The sequence below is a fragment of the Alosa pseudoharengus genome, unplaced genomic scaffold, assembly GCF_046254945.1.
Source record: "Alosa pseudoharengus isolate Yale_2024_CS ecotype anadromous, Long Island Sound unplaced genomic scaffold, YU_APseudo_1.1 YU_APseudo_1.1_scf_5, whole genome shotgun sequence".
In the NCBI taxonomy this organism is placed as follows: Eukaryota; Metazoa; Chordata; class Actinopteri; order Clupeiformes; family Clupeidae; genus Alosa; species Alosa pseudoharengus.
The window spans coordinates 24261842-24283831 of NW_027468837.1; the positions used below are offsets into that span (position 1 = coordinate 24261842).

At 39.7% G+C, this 21990-nt stretch overlaps 1 protein-coding gene across 1 annotated transcript; it reads right to left on the reverse strand.

Annotated features, from left to right (window-relative positions):
• Nucleotides 1-1493: 1493 nt before the first annotated feature.
• LOC143103819 (endothelin-3) lies at nt 1494-14001 on the reverse strand. The gene is made up of 4 exons (XM_076267655.1): nt 13688-14001; nt 11007-11259; nt 3814-3960; nt 1494-3084 (listed from the first exon to the last, which is right to left on the reverse strand). The coding sequence occupies exons 1-4, from the start codon at nt 13755-13757 to the stop codon at nt 3069-3071; spliced, it is 486 nt and encodes a 161-aa protein (XP_076123770.1). The 5' UTR covers nt 13758-14001; the 3' UTR covers nt 1494-3068.
• Nucleotides 14002-21990: the final 7989 nt, after the last annotated feature.

Below are 21990 nucleotides of genomic sequence, written 5' to 3' on the forward strand. Positions count from 1 at the left end.
TAAGGGAAAATTAGGTTGTGCAGTTATAAAAGATTGACTTCCACTGCCATAGGAAGCCTACAGCCTGGTACCAAAATTAAGGTCCCTGAATATGTTTATAGTTATTTCTTGCTTCAAATAAAATCTAGAATAAAAGTAGTTCAAGTTGGCCCTATGGAACCACTGCAAAGTATGAGGAATTTAGACGTTGTTTAGATGTTGATGAAAAGCTCATGGCTATGCTATTGTTTAACCAACACTTTTGAGCTGGCTATACTCTGGATGTAGCAAATTGGCCCCAGGTGCAAGAAAGCACTCATATTTGTAGAACTTACAAAATGCATTTTTGTGTCTGGAACATCAACAGTGTCTGTAGGTAAACATCCACAAACTATGTTTATAATTTGGGTGAAGAATATTTTTATCAGTGTTAAAACATGATGTGGCATATCAGAGTGTTGAAGATATGGCCAAATATTTGGAATGTTATGAAGGAAAAAAGCTGAAAAAATAATGGGGTTTTGTCAGAGTAACAGAATTTGCCAGCATGAACCGACACGTATGAAAGATATCAGTCAGATGTCAGACAATATATTGTAAACTAGCTCTGGGTATTTTATAATTTCATATACCTTCTACCTTTACCAATGAGACATGGGTCTCTGCATTCTTTAAGATACTCTTGCATCTTAAGGATTGGACTGCAAGGAGTGAGACCTTTTTGTTGGGATCATCTGAAATATGATAAAGTTGAAATCTTATTTTCCCAACAGTTCATGTGCAATTAAGAAAGGCAAAAAAGCATGAAGGCTGTAAACCCTCATTAAGCATCTAAAAAAGTTTTTGAAATGTGCATGTAGTCTGTGACATCCCAAAGGTAACAGGAGCCGTAACATGTTACAACATTGCTACCAGGGATGGATTACTGCACTGGCCTACCGGGACCAGGCCCAGGGGCCCAAGGGGTCAGGGGGCCCTGAAGCCCAAGCCATTGCATGGAATCATTGCCTCAATATCAACAAATCAGGATATAGGCTATGCATCTGATTGAATTTAGTATTGGTCATCCCCAAAATGCACCAGAATACAGGAAATCACATCAAACGAATAAAAAAAATTCTGGGGGAGGACGCCCAAACCCCCCCTCCCACATATGCGACAATTAGTGGGGGGCCCTTAATATATCTGGCCTTATACCTTATACCTTAATATAATCCGCCCATGATTGCTACAATAAATATCTAGAATATGGAAATATTATATACGGATATATAAATATGATTATATATTAAATTATGCCATGTAAAATAATTTAAATTCAGAAAGTTGGTTTGTTGGTTTGTCTGAACTGTTTTAGGCTAAATATCCACAAACTAGCACAAAAAATTAATTACACTCCTATGCCAATTGTTGACTGGTGGACAATTCACAATAGGATGTTTCATATAGCTTTTATTTTTTACAGCTGAACTTGTTCTTTACAGGGTGAGCATATTTGCTGTGTGGGGGGAAAAACAAACTACCTCATGTAGTACAATAGAAATACAATTGCATTGTGGATTATGTTCTTTATGTGGTTGTCCCTTTTTTAAATATTATACATTCAGACAAAACAATCAAAATGCACTTTAAACAGGATTTAGCCTTCAGCATTACAAACAGGAAAATCTGCAATAAACTAAAAACATGAACACTTTTTGTTTCATTACTGGCACAAAATTTTGACCCTCATTACAGTTCTGTAGCATTGTCAATCGGTTGTGTGATGTGGATTATGTCTGCCCTCAACTCAAACATTGAGAAGAAATTCAAACCAAGTTCAAATTATTTCCCTTTTCTCTGTTTGCTGACTCTTGAGTTGCCTTGCATTACTCACTATTACAACAGATTTTTATCAAGTGAGTAGTTATGTGCAAAGGCATGCGAAAAATACATTCTGCACTGTGTGTGTGTGTGTCAGTCTGTGCATGTGTGTGTGTGTGTGTGTGCTTGTGTGAAAACATGTTGGTTTATAACAAATTACAGTGCATTCTGCATGGTTATATGAAAGATGATGTGTTTATACAAAACACAAACTCAAAGGTCTGATTTTTACAGAAATATCTCTGAATGAGAGGTGAGTTTTGCAGACTTACAGGGATCTGTTCGGCATTATATTTAAGATATGCTGCATGCATACTGTAGGTATTACTGTAGTCATTACAGTTTTTCAGAAATTCATTAGGAATAGGGTAAATCAATGCAGGCAAATGATGCTGGTAATATCAAATCAAGACGACAAGTAAGGCTAGAAAGCAAGGCTTCCTTTTGTCAAATAAAGAGATCTACCAGTACTTTCCCTTTAAAACAGCATTCTGACAAAACTCACTTCTTGAAGAGGGAGACAGGGGAGGGGTTGACTGAAAATGAAAATACCCAAACAATCCAGCTTAATATATAGCTATACAGTATATTGAATTAAAATAATATAAACTCATGCTTTGCACATTTTTACATTAGTATAAAAATATAAGACATAGTTACATCAATCTGACAGTTATACCTGAACTGAAATACAAAAAAGTGTGAGAGAAGGCAGACACCAGATATTTTTCAGTCTTTGAATCCATTCTACAATGCCACTTTACCAATGACAGTCATATATGTCAGTGACATTTGCTGTTTAATTCCAGACTTCACTCCAGAACTGTCTTATTACTACAGACATCCTTGGTTGACCCACACACTTCCAGCTTGTTGAAGACAAAACTCATTCAGTCATGAAGCTACCCTCTCCTCATCTCCTGATCTGCTGACAGCTGTGCCATCGGTCAGTCCTTTGTAAATCTCCGTATGGTCAGTCAGGTTCCTAATGTGGTGCCTCCTGCCACGCACTCTCAAAACGCCACCAATATCCAGTCTCCCTTTCAGTGGGCTGTCCAGAGCATTCTACTTGGAGTGCTTTTATCTCTCTCTTTATAAAAGGAACACCATTGGAAAATCTTTAAAGGGAAGAGGAAAATGCTTGCAAAGGTCAACTTCCAGGTGTGAAGACAGAGAGGTCTCCCTGGGTAGTTTCAAATGCCTGGTTGCCTGGGTAGTTTCCAATGTCATGGAGAATCTCCCCTTTACAAATCAAACAAACAAAAACAATTAATCAAGCATTCACAAATATAGGCGATCAAAAATGATAACATTTTTGGGCAATAACAAGGGCAGCTACACAGCTGTAGCTTTTGAATCACAAAATGCATTCTTTATAAAAAAAAAAAAACTCTTTTCCTGTCTAGTGACAAATGCACGGCAGTGACTTTTAACAAAGTATGTGTTTGTGCTGGATTTCCTTTGTAGATTGTCTCTATCTTCTTGAACTGATTAGGCATTCAGACCAGTGGACTATCTACAATTAGAAAGATGTGTCTGATTCCAGACTTCTCTGGAGTGCTTTTGCCTCAAGCCAAGAGGAATTTGAAATAGGCTTAACTGTTCAGAAATCTGGAATGTGGAAGTTGAACTGCTAAACTAACCCACAAAGCACATGTTTAACATCTTCTGAAATCCATATAAAACCAGGGCTTTTTATGCACCTGTTCTTGTGGTGACATTGGTCATATTTCTAAAGTCAATTAAACAGCCAAGTAGTCAATATCATGTCTGTGTCAACAGATTCCGGTTAAAAGTACCCTGTGTGGGTTTTGAGATTCAGATTTTGGCATACAGGTGTGAGACTAGCATCACAACACTATCAAACTGGTGAAATCATATCTTGACACTCAACAAGACAAACTAGTGGTCTTCTTGGTGTTGACAAGCACTGTGCACTGCACATGGTGGTTATGTAACAGTGATGCTTACCTTCCCTTGCAGAAGGCTGTGCACTCAGAGTCCTGCTGTGCACACACACAGCGCAGTGAGCTTGCGTGTGAGGGGTCGGAGGTCAGGGCTGAGCGCCGCACCCGCTGGGAGCCCCTGTAGCTGGACAAGCCGTACGGCACGGTCCGTCTGGCAACACCAAAGCACAGGGAGGAAACACCGGTCAATCTACTGCCGCCAGTCAAGCCAGAAAGCCAAAAAGCACTTATAAACTGGTTTATACAAACACATAATAAGAGCTGAAAGAAGTCGTGAAAAAAAACCCTGAACCAAAAGAGGGATCGTTTTGGTTTTATTGAGTGAGACATTAAATTGAGTGTGGCTTTGAGACTATTTCACAGCCAATAAAAACAGGGAAGCTCATCTAAACATTTCTTGCAATAAAAAATCTGTTTAGGTCCTGTGTAGGTGAATAATGAAGTACGAATGGACCACTAGGCCAGACAGTGTAGTTATGTTCATACACTGACTTAACCATCCAGAGGACACCTCAAACATGATGAAAGACAAATAATTAACGATTTTCTATCAAACAAGAAAGGGTTTGAGCAATAAAACTACCTCACCCTTATGGTCCTCCCAGTAGGATTTTGTAAACTACTCACGCTGAGTATGACACCAAACACACAAAACTGAAACCAAAACTTTGCTCGGCAGCCTCAACATTACAGCTCCTGCTGAGTTTATAGGTCAGCCTATTAAACTGGAGACGTCCATACACATGCTTCTGCGAAACCAGCAGAGCATTCTGGATTTTGTCTTTCAACCGTACATCTATCATCTGAATCAATAAACTGATGACTACCACAGACAAATAATTGAGATGCATGTGTTTACACACTCTAAAAAATGCTGGGTTGAAAACAACCCAAACTGGGTTGTTTTCAACCCAGCCGCTGAGTAAAATGTGGTCCAACACAGCATTGGGTTATCTTAACCAAGCAAATTGGGTTACTAAATTTAACCCAACAACTGGGTTGAAATTTAACCAATATGTTGGGTTATGTTGACACAACTGTTTAGTTAAAGTTACTTAATGTTTGGGTTATGTAACCAAATCCCCCAAAACTACTGGTTGATTTTTAAAATACTCTGCTTGTACAAACTTTTAATAACTCAAGGTTTGTATTTACTTACTTGAAAGTCACACCTTCTGTTAACAGCTTAGGCCTGATATAAACAGTCTATATTAAATGGCCATCAAAAGCCATGCAATGAAATAAAACAGTTCGACACAATTATTTATTTGATAATTTTCTTTATTTTTGAATAGATAGCCTAGTATAAAATGCATGTGATACTTCCATGAAGGCAGGCAGATTCCAAAGTCCGTTTTGGGGGTCAGCCCTGTCAATCAAACAAAAAAAAGAGTGCATTTTAATCACTGTTAGCCTAACATTACAGAACTTTATATCAAGACTTGCATGAACCATTACCAGTGAATGATATTGACAGACATAAAAATCCACTAGGAGACAAATTATTAGTGCAACACACTCGGAAACCATGACCACCTACTGTAATATTATGGAGTTGTTTTAAACATAATTCCGGTAATAGCCTACAAAACGTGCGTTTATGTCAGATGAGCTTGATAACAACATTACCATTAGCCTAACATTAGGCTGACAAACATAAGTTCAGCAGTGCTAACGTTAGCTAGCTAATGTTAACACATTATTCAATTAGTGAATCCAAGTTAATGTTACCACCAAGAACCACCCAGTAAGTTACATGGCTATAATATGAGGCTACCCTGAATGATTTAATACGATGTTGTTTGGCATAATTATTATCTTAAGTTACGTGTTGTGAAGAGACTACTTCGACTGTGTTAGCTAGTTGACAAACGTTAGCCACGAAGCATATTTAATTAGCATAAAGTTTCCAAGTCTGCTAACGTTACCTACCAGCTGCTGGTATGCTAATTGTAGTTCGTTGTAAAAGTTTGTTTTGTTTCTGTTCAGCAGTTCCTACCCAGTGAATACAGAACTATGTTTTTATGAGTCTGTATTTGTGTAGATTTAACATTAACAGTAGCTAATATTAGTGGAATGACACCTGCTAACCTGCTTGAAGCTGAACGAAATGGCAGGCAGAATATTCCTTGATATCACGAAGGGTATGTCTCTGGGTGGACTTTTAAAATCCGTCTGGATAAAAATAAATAAATAAATAAAAGCAGATACATACCTTCCGAAATCACCTGATTTCCATTGCATGTTGACAGCTGCTGGACTTGACGGTTGAAAGAATATGCCTGCCTGCCTGACGATTTCCCCCCCCCTCAACCTTCAAATAACTATGCAGCTGTGTTGAAGTCACCCTGGTGCTGGGTAGTGTACTCCACGTCAGGTGGGGGACAGAAGGGAGCACAGCCCTAAACTATCAACCCAGCAGTGATAAACTATCAACCCAGCAAGCTGGGTTACAGAAATGACCCAATATGAGTAAAAACAACCAAACAAAATGACCCAACAGCCTCAACCCAGCGTTTGGGTTGAAAAAATAACCCAGCATTTTTTAGAGTGCATGCACAAGGCTCATGTAACAATTACATAAAGAAGCTGAAAGGCAAGCAGAGAGGTTGTTAAATGCATACTGTTATGTAACATGTTCATGGAGTCTTTAGTCATGTAGGCACTATAAAACTCTGTTTTACATATGTTTTTATAGATGTGATATAGTGCTAATTATAATAGAGATAACTGTTTTATGACTACTACACTGAAAAGACTATTTAAGAACTGTGCTTTGTGCTCTGTTATTTGTAGTGTACAATAAAATATCCATTTACTGAAGATACTGTTGTTTTGATAATCAGCTTATATTATGACTGCGTGTTAACAGGCATTAGGTTTCTTGAGGTACAGAGAGACCTTAATAGCATTCGCTTTGGTGGTAAACCAATTTGCTGCCAAGATTCCACTGAGATTGTTATATTCTTTAAACCAGAAAGTGTTTAAAGATATTTCTATCAACTTTTATATTATAAAATCCTAAAACTAGACTTGACTAGAGCATGGCACAAACCAGGAGAGTAAACCAGGCAGATTTGGGAGAAAATGGGGCTCATTCCGTCAAATTCATTTCTTAAATGAGGGGAAAACGTGTCTTATTTCACTTAATGGAAGAAAAATCTCTCCACCTTGGAGGAGATACTTGATTGTGCGATTCCAACCACAGTCCCTCTGGAATGGTGCATTTTTGCCAGAGAAATAATGACAAAATTAGTAGGACATATCAATCAATCAAACATCTAATACACCCCAGTTGTATTGCATGGATGACTCCAAATACTGTGATCAATCCCAGATTTCCTCTGGGAATTTATATTTCTTCACTTTATTTCATGTAAACCACACGGATATTGGTTCTTTATTCAATATCCTCAAACTCAACAGTGTGAATATGTCAATTAATAGCATTGAGAATATGCCAGCCACTCCTGACTGGGATTCTAATGGGTGTCCTGTACGTGCTCAATGATTTACTGTCCTCAATTTGACTGTTTGTCTTTCATTTGGAGGAGCCTGGGAGGAGAAAGCCGTCTGGACTGAACATGGTGCAGGTAAAGGAGGCACATTCCTCTGGGCTCTGCACCACTAATGCAAGGACAAGGAGGAAGCATGTCTTAAGACCTCAAAGGGGGTCAGGGGCATCCGCAGGGCGTTTTTCCTCCATGGTTAACAGAGAAAATAGAGGTGACCGTGGACGTGTGTGTGTGTGGGGTGGGGGTGGGGGGGCATTTGGCTGGCATTCCCTGCTTGAACTGCTGAAATATGATTCACACACTCAGGCAGAATCCCACTGGACTAAGTTACTTTTTGTTTTCTTTCTGAATGACATACAGAAGCTTTACATAGACAAGAAGGGGGCATGGTGTGAGAACCCAAGACAATAATACACATCAGTGATATTACCATCTTGCTCAGCAGCAAGGCTTTTTCTAAAAGACTACATCATTCACCCTGGATACTCCCGTCAGTGAAAGTCCACTTGACGCATGTGACATACTCCTTGTGCTAAAAGCAATGAAAAATCTAGAACTCTTGATTTCAGTTTCAATGGAGGAAACACCATTCTAGGCCAAAGTTATTCACACCATATGGGAATCCACCACAGAGGCTGTTACACTCCGTAAAACTGGGAGCTCACACCCAGAGACCTCCCCACTGGCTCATCTGTGAAGACTTACTCTGGCAATCATCCTGTCAAGACTTGATCTCTGACCCACCCTTGTCTGAATTCCTCTTCACTCTGATCAACTCACAACATAAATATCAAGTAGCACGCTTAGTACTTTTTGAAAACAATTTAGCTCAGTCTTAATTAAAGGTGCTCTAAGCGATGCTGGGTAACGTCACTTCTGTTGACTTTCAAACAAAACAGAGAGCTAGCTCGCTACTTTCTCCCCCTACCTCCTGTGCTGCTCCCGTGCAATTGAAACTCTCCTAAATGCGCATCTCATCTGTGATTTGCTGAAACAGTTTGTTATGTTTTTATGGGCTAGGTTTGCCCAGGTTGTTTTTGTTGCTGATTTTGGAGCCTGGGCTGTCCACAGAGATCAAATTTTTTGTATTCAGGACACAGACAGCTAGCAGTTGGTTAGGTAATGTTTGCAGTAAGTGACATAAAATGTTTAAGCCTAAAAAATGTGTGGCATCGCTTAGAGCACCTTTAAGTAGGGTATTCTTTAAGTCATCTTTCTCGACATGAAATTTGGGTGGGATCACTCACTACTTCTTGCATAAGCATGGACCGAGAAAGACCTAGAAAACAATATAGTATGTACTGTGTAGCCTTCAACATCCTCAAACATCTAATAGACAAGATAATTCACAGTAAAATCACAAGAAGATGACTGATGATTTAATGGGTCACGTCGGCTCAAGACACCACATGTGTGAAATGAAAAGGGGCTTAAGGTTGCAAACTGTGTCCAATTTGAGGTGAACGATTCAACAGAGCACTTCTTCACATTCTAGTCTCCAAACTCCAAAAGCTTGACAGGATAAGTGATGGGTTCTGGTGATGATGCACATACATGGCACCATAAAGTCTGTATCAGCATCTTGCAGAGTGAAACAAACACACACACACACACAGTGTCCTTATTTGTTCGCCTTTGCCAGTCTGTCTACAGGCTTCTCTGTAAGCCATAATGTCCATGTCATGACAGCAATGGCAGTAATTGTGTCAATGCAATCAAACATATGTATAGTCTGAGTCGTGCTACATCAGCAAATCCATCTTCAGGCTACTTTAACTATTCACAAATGTTGTACACTACGTTTTTCAAACATTCAATTTCAATTCAAGCATCTCAAAATAAATAACTGTTGTTGGTCCAATGACATAAAGAAGGTCTTTGGATTTGTTTGTGAATAAATCATGATTTGCTTTAAATTTGTTGCAGTGCAGTTTTTGTGTTGAAGGAGTGAACATAATAAATAATAATGTACAGCAGTTAGCACATTGTTCATAATCCTGAATAGTGTTTACAGAATGTTTCAGGAATATTAATGTTGATTTCTTAACTCTAACCATTTGGATTTTTTGGACAGTGCTATCTTTTGACACAGTAAAGGGTCATTTAAGGCAATCACAGTTAACATGATGAAGTACACCTGTTATCAAGTATGTCACATTTCCTATATTAGTCCAGATACTCTTAAGGATATCCTGCTGTTTCTGTCCATAACAAATGCTCTTCTGAAGTCTGTATTAGTCATCCCTGACTTATCTTGACATTAATGTGGTAATTATCATCCTCTTCCAAAATACATCACTGCCCCATAGGAGATTTGTGAAAGAAAGAAAGAAAGGCCAGTTAAACAGGCCCACAGTTGTGCAAACAGTCCAATAATGTTTGTCTGAAACAACAACACAACACAACACAACACGCTGACATTGCTTCAAAAGCTAATTTGTAAGGCTCTATGCTGAAAACGAAAGCCTCTCGTGGGAGGCAAATAGAGTGTGAAGTGGCACATTTTCAATGTATCTGGTCTCATCATGTAGGAAGCTGAACTTGTGTCTGGTTTGTGTCTATAAAACTGAGTCAATAAAAATTAAAAGGCACCCTTTTCTGAAACATTTTGCCTGCTGTTGTCACTTCCACAATTCACAATACGTGCTTCATTGCCTGGATACGCTCCATCAGGATTTGGAATTGGTTGAGTGGTGTAGCAAATGGGTCCAACCAAAAATTGCTCTACAATCATGAGATTGTCCAGCTCAAACTCTAACTGCAACTATTAGACAAAGGGGACATTTTCTAAAAAACATTCAATCCAACTGTTGGATACCTTAAAGTAATGGCTTCAAACACATTTTGATTGCACACTGACAAACAAAAAGGAAAATGGACTCTGACATTGTCGATGCATGCCCTGCACTGTGCATCGTTGTTGTCACCGGTAGGAGCATGACCATTCTCTCTCCTTCCCAACAGATGGTTTGTAATATAGCTTGGCTACTTTTAATGTTATGTCTAATAAGAAGTTGTAAATGATGCTGTCACCTCATGGTCTTTTGGTTGAGAAAAAAAGAAAGGAAGAGACAGAGGCAAAAAACAAGCAGAAACAGATCAGTTCAATCATCCAGTGGCAAAACCCTACCAATTAGAATTGCCTCTCCGTAGGATAAGATCATATGATTACTGGGCTTCTGAGTAGCCAATCAGAGCAGGTTAATCTGTCTGCCAACAGTCAGTCACAGTGTGTCACAGTGTATCACGGTGTGTGTTGTGTAGTGTGTGTGGAGAAATGTAGCCAGTATCCTGAGAAGTTGTGCTTTCAATTCCCCGCTGCCACCATTGTGCCCTTGAGCTGCCCTGGGGAGAGTAGCCTTTGTAATAATTGACATATGTAGGATAACAGCGTCAGCCAAAAGAATAAGTGAGTAAACAACTGATACATGTAAGCATGGCTATCCTGTTATAATATCAACAGGAATTCAGCAGCAGGCCCATCAGTTCGCCTCCCTTAAGTTAACGTACATCTATATATCAACTTAGATATCAACCATTTAGCTTGCTATCAAACACCTAAACACCAATAAAGTCAATAAACAAACACGAATAAAGCCATTCACTCATGTCTTCTACATTTCCCAAATGCCTAGGAAAGAAATAGTTTTGACAGAAATAGTTTTGACAAGGATAAACTTACTCTGGCGTGTTGATCCAGATAATGTCCAAGTGGCAGTAATACACACACTCCTTGTCTTTGTATGTGTAACACGTGCACCGCTTGGCTCGTCTTTTGGGCCCTGACAGCTCACACGAAAGGCACGTGGGGCCCCCGGCATCGGTGGGCCCGGGAGATGTCGTGGACTTCACAGCTGAGCTCCTTGAAGGTACGCCTGGCTGCACTGCATCAATCTCACTCTCCTGATTCTCATCTTGCCGTAAAGGAGGAAAACCTAAAAAAAATAGGAATCAAAATTATTATAACAACCAATAAATGATTACAGCATGTCATTAACTATTCAGGCAATATGAGCTATTCGTCTACTTTTTTTATCATATTCTGTGATTAAACCAAATAATTGTATACAGATTTCAGTTATACCTTTCTGAAAAATCTAAACTGTGAGGTCTAATTTCTTCTGCACAGCTGAGGTAGCCTGGGTGAACCCAGACGAACCAAATTTGAATTTGCTCTGCAGGCTTGTCTGGGTTCACCCAGGCTAGCTGATGCTGATAACTGCATTTTTTCAGACTTACAACGGTTATACCAGCGGTTATGACGTCAAACAATTGTTTAAACCTAAGGTGGCAGCGGTAGATCGGACCATTGAATTCACTTTTTCTTGAATGTACTCTCTCGCTGCGCAAACTCACACCATAGGCGATTTGCAGTCAGCCGACCTCACATGCAATGTCATTTACCTGAGTGGCTTGTCGAGAGTCCGCACACAGTGTTGCCATTGTACATGCTCTGTGTGGACTAAAATCCTGTCAACACCGTAGTCAATCGACAGTACATTCTCCTTTCACTCTCCTTTGTGTAACGTTATTAATCAATGTTTCATTTGTGTTTTGCCTCTAGCGTCGCTCATCAAAGCGTTTCATCAAAGTAGCATCATTGGCTTTTAATTTTTTTTTTTTTACGCGCGGTTGTGAAAGCCCTGCGAAAACACGAGAGGCATGTCTTAACTCACCATGAACATCCCGTATATATTAACAAAAAAGAGGAAATATCGGAACGTTTAGACATAGACTGTGACTCATTTTAACCTACATGTCTTCTACACCAACCGAAATTCCAGAATTTGACGGACGGTATTGTGGTACGAAAATGTGGACACGCGGAAATGCAGAAGCTGAGTTTCCATTACAGCTTTGCGCAAAATAAAAGCGATATTTGCCGAAATTCGACAAAGCACTATAGCAAATGGTCGGTGTTTCCATTATGTGATGCAGTGCTATTGAACATGCGTGTTATCTTCTCGTGATAGTCATTATAGATTAATGTGACAACGGATTTCCCAAAATCTGACAAGTTTTGTCAGTTTATCTTCAATTGCATCCACCAAAATCCGTGACATTTCAACTAAGGGAGTCAAAGGGAGAAAACAAGCGAAACCATTAGTTGGCCGTGTGATTCTGGGAGGGCATAGTCCATGCTTGCATTTTGTTATTGCTTATGTTATTGTTATTGCTTTTGTTATTGTGAGTAGACTTGCACTATACCTCAAACCAACTCAAAATAATCCAGTCATTAGACCGCACAAAACGCGCCACCTTTTTGAATGCGTTTAGTGCCTGGCTCATGTGATCACCTAAATGCGAAAAACATGTTTCCATTGCACTTTTGCGATATAGAGATATTTCGATACGCCTAAAAACACTTCATACGAGCGTAAAAACTTTGTTGCGACATTTGCGTGTTCCCATTACTCGCTTTTCATTTCGCATTTTAGATTTGCCCATTTTCAGGGTTAATGGAAACGCACCTTGTCATACCTTAAAAAATCTTCTGATGAGTTTTTGTTTTGTAACGCTGTCCACACATGCATTTTCGTGACTCAGACCACTGCATAAAATAAAAACTTTTACTCCAGGTTTAGGCTACTTATTCTTCTACGCGTGTGCGGGCGGCCATAGATTCGTCCGTTTCAGACAGTAACCCCTGCTGCGACACGGACAGTGCACTGGACATATACTTTCATTGTCCGACCACACAATCTGTCATGTCAGTCTTATGTAATCGCATATCGGTTACTTCAACTTGCAAAGTTCTTTTACATAGGCTACTTAACACACAAGAACAATGCTGAAGACAACGGCAATAGTTAGGCTATGCAAAGGATAATATTGATAAACACGTGCTTTCAGACAGTTTTAGTAGCCTAGGCTAAATAGCCTAGCAATCTTCTGCGCACTTGTCGATTTGGCTGCAATACAGCGAAATATTTTTGCTTGCGTAAAACGGGAGTAGCACGAGACCCATCAATCTGACTGAGGCTGAATTGATATCATCTGTGATAACACAATTACATTAATTGTAAAATAGGCCTACTGAGAATGACAAAGCATATAGGCTACATTAAATATTCAGTCCAGGTAATGTCACCTAGGTTGGCAATTAGTAGCTTTTCAACAGAACTTATGAGGGTGTTTGAGGCAATCCTCTCCTATATGCGCATTAAAACTCAAGTAGGCTACATGTCCATGTTTTGTATCCACTGTCGACCCAGTATTTCACATCGTCCGGAAAGGGATCAGAAGTGTAGGGTTTGTTGTTTGCATCCTCTACAACTTGCATCCACGTCCGTGCCATCCTAAAATCGACGCGTTTCACAGCCAACTAGTAGGCTAGCCTACGTCTGGGGGGTTCAAACTTACCATTTGCATAAGCTGCTGATAGTCCAACAAGAAACAAAATGCACAAATCCATTAGAGCAACTTTAGCCATTCCACAGTAGATCCAAATATGCGTCGTAGTAAAAATTTCAGTCGTAGAACCGGGTAAGTCACGACTATAAAGTCAGTGTCGATAAACTGTAGACTTCAAGACATCCATCAACAAGGTGTTTCACACTGCGCGCACTGGATTGTTGACATTTGCCATTTGACATTGTTATGTCTGAAGCATAAAGCAGTTTTCATCACGAGTAATCAGACACCAACGCGTGTAGTAGCTTCTGACTCTGCGCGCAAGGTGGAGAGCAAAGACTGACATGCTTAGTTTTCTGTCCTGGTCTTTATACGCCGTGACTAGCGTAATGCATTCACTACAAAGCACCACCCGCTGGTTCGAGCGCAGATGGTTCATAGAGGGAGCACTCTCGCGCAACCCAATCCGTTTGGTCTGACACATGTTTAATTACCCAACAGGTTGTATTAGTTGACATTCCATGTACAACTTAAGATTCATATGAAGGTTCCCATTTACTCATATTTACATTTTTAGAAGCGAACACAGAACACTGTGTTGAACATAGCCTACACACTCTAACTAATCAAAAGACTATACAAGGCATAAAGCTTAAAAACAAAGGAAAGTCTGAATTGTGCAATTCACCATTGATTTTTCCTTTCAAAGAACTTTATCTTTTGAGGAGGAGAAGAAATGATCTAGTGAAGCCCTTTCTGAAGGCTCTTTGACACGGCAGGAGCTTCTGTAGTGCCACTCACTCACTCACATGTGTAATGAGCCATAATGAGAGCACTTGTCTTGAACGAAGGGGGGGGGGTGAGTCTGATTAAGAGGAGCTCTCTAAGATGGAATTCATTATGGGCCAAAAGAGAGAATTTATAGCACAGCTCATATGCATGGTAAATGATAAGAACTATGAGTGTGGTTTTCTTGACCAAGGATGTCTGGGTGAGTGATAGTTCGGAAAAATAAAATGTTCACCACTGTAATACAGTTACAGTAATCCTCTCTGGCAGAGTTGGTGATTGGTGACCACTGGACTGCTGTATTTAACATGTGCTGTAAAAACTATCATCCTCCTCCTCATCAAATATGAGACAGAGAAAAATGAGTAGGGCTGGGCGATATATCGGTATTACGACTACGACCGATAGATATGTAGTTGAGACAATATCGTAATACCGGTATTATGTCAAATAATGGGCCATTTTATCAAAGCCACTTGCTCTTCTGTGTTCAGACCATTCAGATAGCTGCAGCTCTGCTCAACTGCGCCCCTTGCGTGTGCACGTTCTCCCTCGCAGCACTACAAACTTTCAAACATGACGGACACTGAGTCAGATTTTGTTTACCTTGATCAGAGGTTGGTGCTGATGCCTATTCCGTCGGCACATCAACGGTTAGACCGAGAATTCTCGTTGTGAAATCAAAATTCCACTGGAGCTCCAAGCGGTTTTGTACGCAGATTTAAGTTACAACACTGTTTAGCAGCTACAGCTCTTCGACTCACGGTAAAATGTCATTTTTGGTACATAGCCTAGTTAATTTAAATACACTGAATGCTTGCGTTTAGCGACAGTAGCAGATCTAAAGTCCTCAGGAATTTTTTTAAGAGGATATGCACGCGACTCGCGAGCAGTTAGGGCATCATTTTTTATGATTCCTGAAACCCCATTCAATCGTGCATAGGGATTTTTCTTACGAACCGGAACATGCAAAAATGAACGCATACAAAACGACGGTAGCGTCTATCACAGTCTTGATGAGTGAGTTACGTTGTTTAAGTAGCCTAATTTTTTAAAACTTTTTTTGTTGTTGATAACATGTCTAGGCCATCATAGTCTACATTGGCTTGTCATCTAGGCCCTATCAAACCCTTACAGGTAAAAAAACTGCATTGTGTGACAAAACTGCAGGTTTTTTCAATATTGTTGTGCCCAAAATAGCCTATTGCATTGTGCAGTACAATGTAGGCCTGTGTTGTCAGTCAGGGTCAACTTTTGGTCTTTTGTTATTTGCACAGCTTTATCAGAGCAACTGTAGCCTATGCCTATTGTAGGCCTATGTTATTGTTTACACTTTTTTGCACAGCTCTGTTAGAGCAGTCTGAAATTAATATAATTAAAAAAGGCTGTGTTGTCATAATTGTTGTGTTGAGTGAATATATGAAGCACTTTGCTCTTTCTGTTTGAAATATCAATATCGTATCGATATCGTATATCGCCAATCAGCCCAAAAATATCGGGATATCAGTTTTGGTCCATATCGCCCAGCCCTAAAAATGAGTGTAACACATTTTAAGGAATATTTCTGGTAACTTACAGTTCACTTTACATTACACATAAGACACCAAATTCAGACTGTATGTTTGAGTGTTTACATGTAAACATACATTAAAGAAGGATACAAACAAACAAATAAGAAAATAAGATTGATATTTTGACTGGTATTGTCTCTATTAGCAACTCAGTAACCAAATTGTTAATTATTCAACCTTTCACTACTTGGGCAGTGTTTGCACATCTGCTGGACCCCGATGATTGCTGGTTATGGCTAAACTAAACTTATTGTCATAGTGTCCTGGCCTTAATACTATACATTTAGCATTGCTTTCAAACATTCTTGCCATCAAGTAATACTCCTACATTTCATATATACATGTTTTTCAAAAGTTTGTGATACATTTATACAATGAATCTCATAGTGTTGCTTACTGTATGTAGATGTAAATGTCACAAAATGCTCAAAATTAGCACATATACAACATACAGTACATGCATATCAGGTTGCACTACTTGGAACACTGTTCATTTACTGTTCAAAGGAAAATGCCTAGCTATATGCAAGAACCAACCAACCAAGAACAATATTCCCGTTCCCATTATTCACCATTTATAATGGTGAAAAAGAAGTAAATATCAATATTGCCGTTTCTGTTAGAAGATGCTTAAAAACATACAGTATAATCAATCAGAGTAAAGCTGTATACATTACATAACATCAGTGGGGAGTTTATTAGACCTAATTAGCTCCTTCAACTGATTTTATACCAGTTAAGTCAGGGAGGCAGCCAACATACCTAAGTCTGTTTTATTGTTCAATCAATTAGGGTTCAAAATCACTTTTAAATGACTCTGTTCCACAAACAATATGAAGAGTGTAAGGATTTACAGTTTACCCTGACTTCCTCCGCCGAGTCCATTCATTCTAACAGACACCTCGAAGGCCTTTATCCCACTTATCACCCAGTTGCCATCCAGGGTCAGGAAGCCAACTGTGGTGTGAGAAACAACAATCAATTGTAGTATGGGGGTAGGCCATCGAGAACCATCCCAGTCAAGGTGGAGACATAATTATCATACGGAACAAAATCTGATATATGACAAGAGTTTGAGAAGCTCTGGAGTCAATCTGCTCAGAGTATGTTTTTTTCACATGCTTCGTGACTGCTTTTACTAGAACTAGATGTACCGCAGAGCGGTACAAAATATGACCGCCGCCCAGTCCAGCACATTTTTTCCACAAAAATAAATCACGCTGAAAGGCCTATATGATTCTAACTGTCTCACTAAATTGCATTAGCCACACTCAATTCTCACTGGTATCTGCTAGACAACAAGTACCAAAACATAATTAGTTAATAGATTCCACATGTTAAATTCATTTTATACAACCCCACCCCCATCTTGCCTGTTCATAATTCTGAGAAATTCTTGAATTGTGTGCATGTGTGCGTGTACACGTTTATGTTTATGTGTGTGGGTGTGTGTGTGTGTGTGTGCGTGCTTGTGTGTTTGCCTGCGTATGTGTGTTTGTGCATGTGCATGCATGCATACATATGTCTACTGTGTTAGTATGTGTCATACGCATAGCCGTGGGAAGTAGGGGTGCTGGGGGTGCGGCAACACCCCCTGCAGGAAAGCACGCGTATTTATATGTCATACCACTCACGATCAGAAAAAAAAGAAGCTATCCGTCCCCCTGTCTATTATTCTATAATGCACTAAAAAAAAATTAGGCCTACATTAGACCTGGGAGATCTCAACAAAAACTAAACAAATTAACAAAACAAACCTGAGGGAGATATCCTATGACGCTAGCTTTATGGTACGACAATATGCCATATTAAGTAGGCTAGCTGAATATTACCGTGAGTTTCCCAAGGAGCTGAACACGGGCCGCCTCAATCTTCAGCTTAAAATAATGCATAGTGTAATCGGGGAGTCTCGGTGCACCACGGTGAAAGGTGGCATGGATATTAAGTAAGCTCCATCCACAAACAAGAGCTCTCTTCAGCGAGGTAGATGAACTTATTCATTCATCTGTGTCTTTGCGTGCCTGTTTCAGTGGCCTCCTCAGAGCGTTCTTTCTCTTCTTTTTGAAAGTGTAGGTTAATTATAAAGGCTACACTGTGCGTTTATGATGTCAGCATTTGTTGTAGGCTATATTTGTGATATGTGGATCAATTTAATGTAGGCTAGCCTATGAATATTGCGTTGTGTAGGCCTATGTTATGCATATGTTTTGAGTCAATGTGTTCTGTCTAATATGCTGTGCGATAGGGTCTTTAGCCTGTTTTGACACCCATGTCAGAAGCGTCAATAATTATTACGTTTTATTAATGTTGGTGTTCAACAGTTTTATATTTCTCGTGTTCACCGTCGATTTCGATTCAAGGCTACAGCAACTTTGTTACCTTACTAGTGTAGCGTCAGATAGCAGACGGTTACTTTGTTTGCGAGTATCAATCTGTGGTTTGCGACATTTTGTTGCATTTTTTCTGTAGTGTAGCCATAATGTTCTTGACAGTGATGTATGCCTGTGCTGTGTGTCATGCAATGCCAGTATGCTGTTGTCCATTAACAGAGAAAGGCGTTTAAATAAAATACAACTACCCCCCACTACAGCACCCCCAACCAAAACTCACTTCCCACGGCCCTGGTCATACGTATGATTACTGTGAATGTATGTGTGTGCGTGTGTATCTGTTTATGCACATGTGTGCACATGAAATGGGTTAACATGACCCCTGGAGGCAAACATACGGAAAAAATTGGTCATTCTAGGCCCTACGGTTCTCAAGATATTCACAGAAAACTGTGTCTGCCCTACCCTCCTTTCGGGGGGTCCAGTACAGCGGGGGGGCTACAGATAAAAACGAAAAACGATGGTTCCATGCTATCCATGTGGAGTTACATGCCCACCAAGTTTCGTGTACCCCGGTCTTTCAGTGTCCCGGGAATCCTTGTTGGTGTACGGTCACTAAATGTACACATAAATTATTTTATTGTAAGGCCCCCCATGAACGAAAGTTCACAAAACTTGGCATGCATTCGGAGGGTGTCATAATGATCCTACACTTTAAATTTCGTGCAGTTTTGACCATGTCAGCCAGAGATATTGTGATGAAAACACCTAATTTTTTGCTTTTTAATTTTTAACTAGGTGGCGCTATACATGAAATAAGTGGTAATGGGATGGGTTGACATGCCCCCTTAAGACCAACATACAAAAAAAAGGTGGACCTCCTAGGCCCTACGGTTCTCGAGATATTCACAGAAAACTGTCTCCGGCCACCTACAGGCCAGTTGGTGTATAGTAACATAAATTAATTTATTGTGTGGCCCCCCATGAACGGAATTCCACGAAACTTGGCGTGCATTCAGAGGGTGTCATAATGATCCTACACTTCCAATTTCGTGCAGTTTTGACTATGTTAGGTCACAGATACCTGCGATTACAACACCTCATTTTTACTTTTTTGTGTTTAACTAGGTGGCGCTATACATGAAATGAGTGGTTATGGAATGGGTTGACATGGCCCCTTGAGATCAACATACAAAAAAAAAATGGTCCTAAACCGTACGGTTCTCAAGATATTCACAGAAAACTGTGTCTGCCCTACCCTCCTTTCGGGGGGTGCAGTCCAGCGGGGGGGCTACAGATCAAAACGATGGTTCCATGCTATCCATATGGGGTTACATGCCCACCAAGTTTTGTCTACCCCGGTCTTTCAGTGTCCCGGGAATCATTGACGGAAATTTGGACATGCGAAAAAAAAATAATAATAATAATAATTAAAAAAAAAAAAAAAAAAAATCTGACTAAACCTATATGACCGCCACTTCGCTGCGAGGCGGTCATAATAAAGATTGAGGCTGCATTAACCGAAGAAATATCATTTTTCCTATGAACACCTCATGTTTTTCTTACAAGAGGAACAGAAGGAATGACAAACTAATGATTGTCACCCCCTGCTGATATTTTCCAGATGTCTTGTTAGATCTTGTTACCCTTTAAAACCCTCATGTTATCCTTGGGGTCAAGTTGACCCCAAGCAACGTTTAACATCATAAAATATATGGTTCACTTTTTTTTTTTTTGCTTCATGTTTCATGACTTTTCCTCAATTGAAGGGTACAACAGAGTTAGCATGAAATTTGTACAATAATTTGTTTTCAATGTCCTGTACAAATATTTTGTACATTGATGTTCCTTGGGGTCAGTTTGACCCCAGCTGTATGAAACATAGGATACATGAATATTTGACACATTATGGATATTATTATTTGAATAGTATGAGAACATATTGTTATTATCATTATTACATACACAAGTATATACATATAAGTCATTTTGGCAGGACTGTATAAGTCAAAAGGGGAAGCAACAGCAAGCCTTTGGGCTGCTGACACTGGATGGGCAATATTGCCAGCCAGGGTTCCAAGGTTCGTAAAGGGGTGTGTGGGGGGGGGGGGTTGTTTTGTAGGGCTTTTGATGGTGGTTATTACACTCTTGTTAAGTACCTGTCACAAAAAAACTGGGTAACAATATTAATTATAATCATTTTCTGAGGGTTTATTTAGCTGGGGTCAAATTGACCCCAAGGATAAAGATTGTCGGTAAGATTTGAGGATAACACAAGGGTTAATTGGCAGCTCAGAGGGGAGGAGAGAACGCATTTAGGAGTCGGAGATGGACGCGCCACCACCACGATCAGTGCACGGTGAAACTGAAGTCGCATGTGCCTCTAGGATACACTGCCCATTGGAGCACATCCATAAAATGGACATCTGCTGAGCATGTTTCTCTCAGCAAGTATTTGACACACACACACACACACATTTTATGATTTAGTCATAAAAGACAGAGGAAAAGAAACAACTGTGTTTTTGGAAAGGAGCCTTTCCATTTCAGGGTACCACTGGGGCCAAGGTGGAGCCATGCAAGACTAGAGATCACTGGCTGGTAGAGATACAGGCTGATATAGATAGATAGATAGATAGAACGATAGATAGAACGATAGATAGATAGATAGATAGATAGATAGATAGATAGAACGATAGATAGACTTGGGTTCATAAACAATATCGAAAGGAATGCCAGGAACCCCTGTTTCAGCATTGCTGTCTTGACTGAATGTGTCAAGGTTTTGGATGGAAGTTCCATTTTGCTCATCCAGTTGTCTTCAGTAGAGAGAAGTCATCCATCAGCCAAATGTGACATGATGAATTGTAGTATAGCTATTCCAGCCTTAAGGGGAACAAATTAAATAGTTTTTATTTAGGATGGTTAACCATGAACTCCAGGATCCAAGGTTGTGATGTGCTAATGGTGCTGGGCTTGAAGTCAACATAGGAAGAGTGCAGGGTGCCCTCATTTTTATTTCATCATCGCTCAGCTAACTTTTTTGTAATATCACAACTATCATGCCATTTTCTCAGTATATCATATCAGGAAACATTTATTGGAGATAGAAGTCCTCCTAGCTTGACTCAAAGGGTGCCAGTGATTCTTAGTGTCTCTCCGTCACATGTGGTTCTAATCCAATCTTACATTTCTTGTCCAATAGCTTGTCAACACCATCTCCAGATGAGTTGACAAAATATTTCTTATCCTCTGCAAAGACCTTAGCCAGAGTCCATTTGTCTGTAAGTATTGGAGTCTGGTTTACGGAAAGTGTAGCTAAGCTGTAGGAAATGTGCACATCATCAAATCTATGATAGAGGTTAAAACAAGATGAACATAACCTAATCTCACTCTTTGACATATCTGTCATATATCTTTGAAAAATTTGTGTAGCTTTTCCTTGAAAAATAGGTACCTTTGCAATCACACATGAGGGTAGATTCGTTGTCACTTGTCAGCTACATACACAGGCTTCACGTTTTTCTCTCTCTCATACGTAGATGTTTGGACGCTTGACGCTTTGGATGCTTGTGTTTGAAAAAGAAAAAGAGATCATGAAGTCTTGGGAACAGAGGAGATT

Excerpts from the sequence above, each read along its gene's own strand:
- LOC143103819 (XM_076267655.1), bottom strand. The coding sequence starts at position 13,757 with ATGGCTAAAGTTGCTCTAATGGATTTGTGCATTTTGTTTCTTGTTGGA. Across the intron at positions 11,260-13,687 it reads ATCAGCAGCTTATGCAAATG|GTTTTCCTCCTTTACGGCAA; the intron begins GTAAGTTTGAAC and ends TATTTTTTTTAG. Across the intron at positions 3,961-11,006 it reads ATCTGGATCAACACGCCAGA|ACGGACCGTGCCGTACGGCT; the intron begins GTAAGTTTATCC and ends TGGTGTTGCCAG.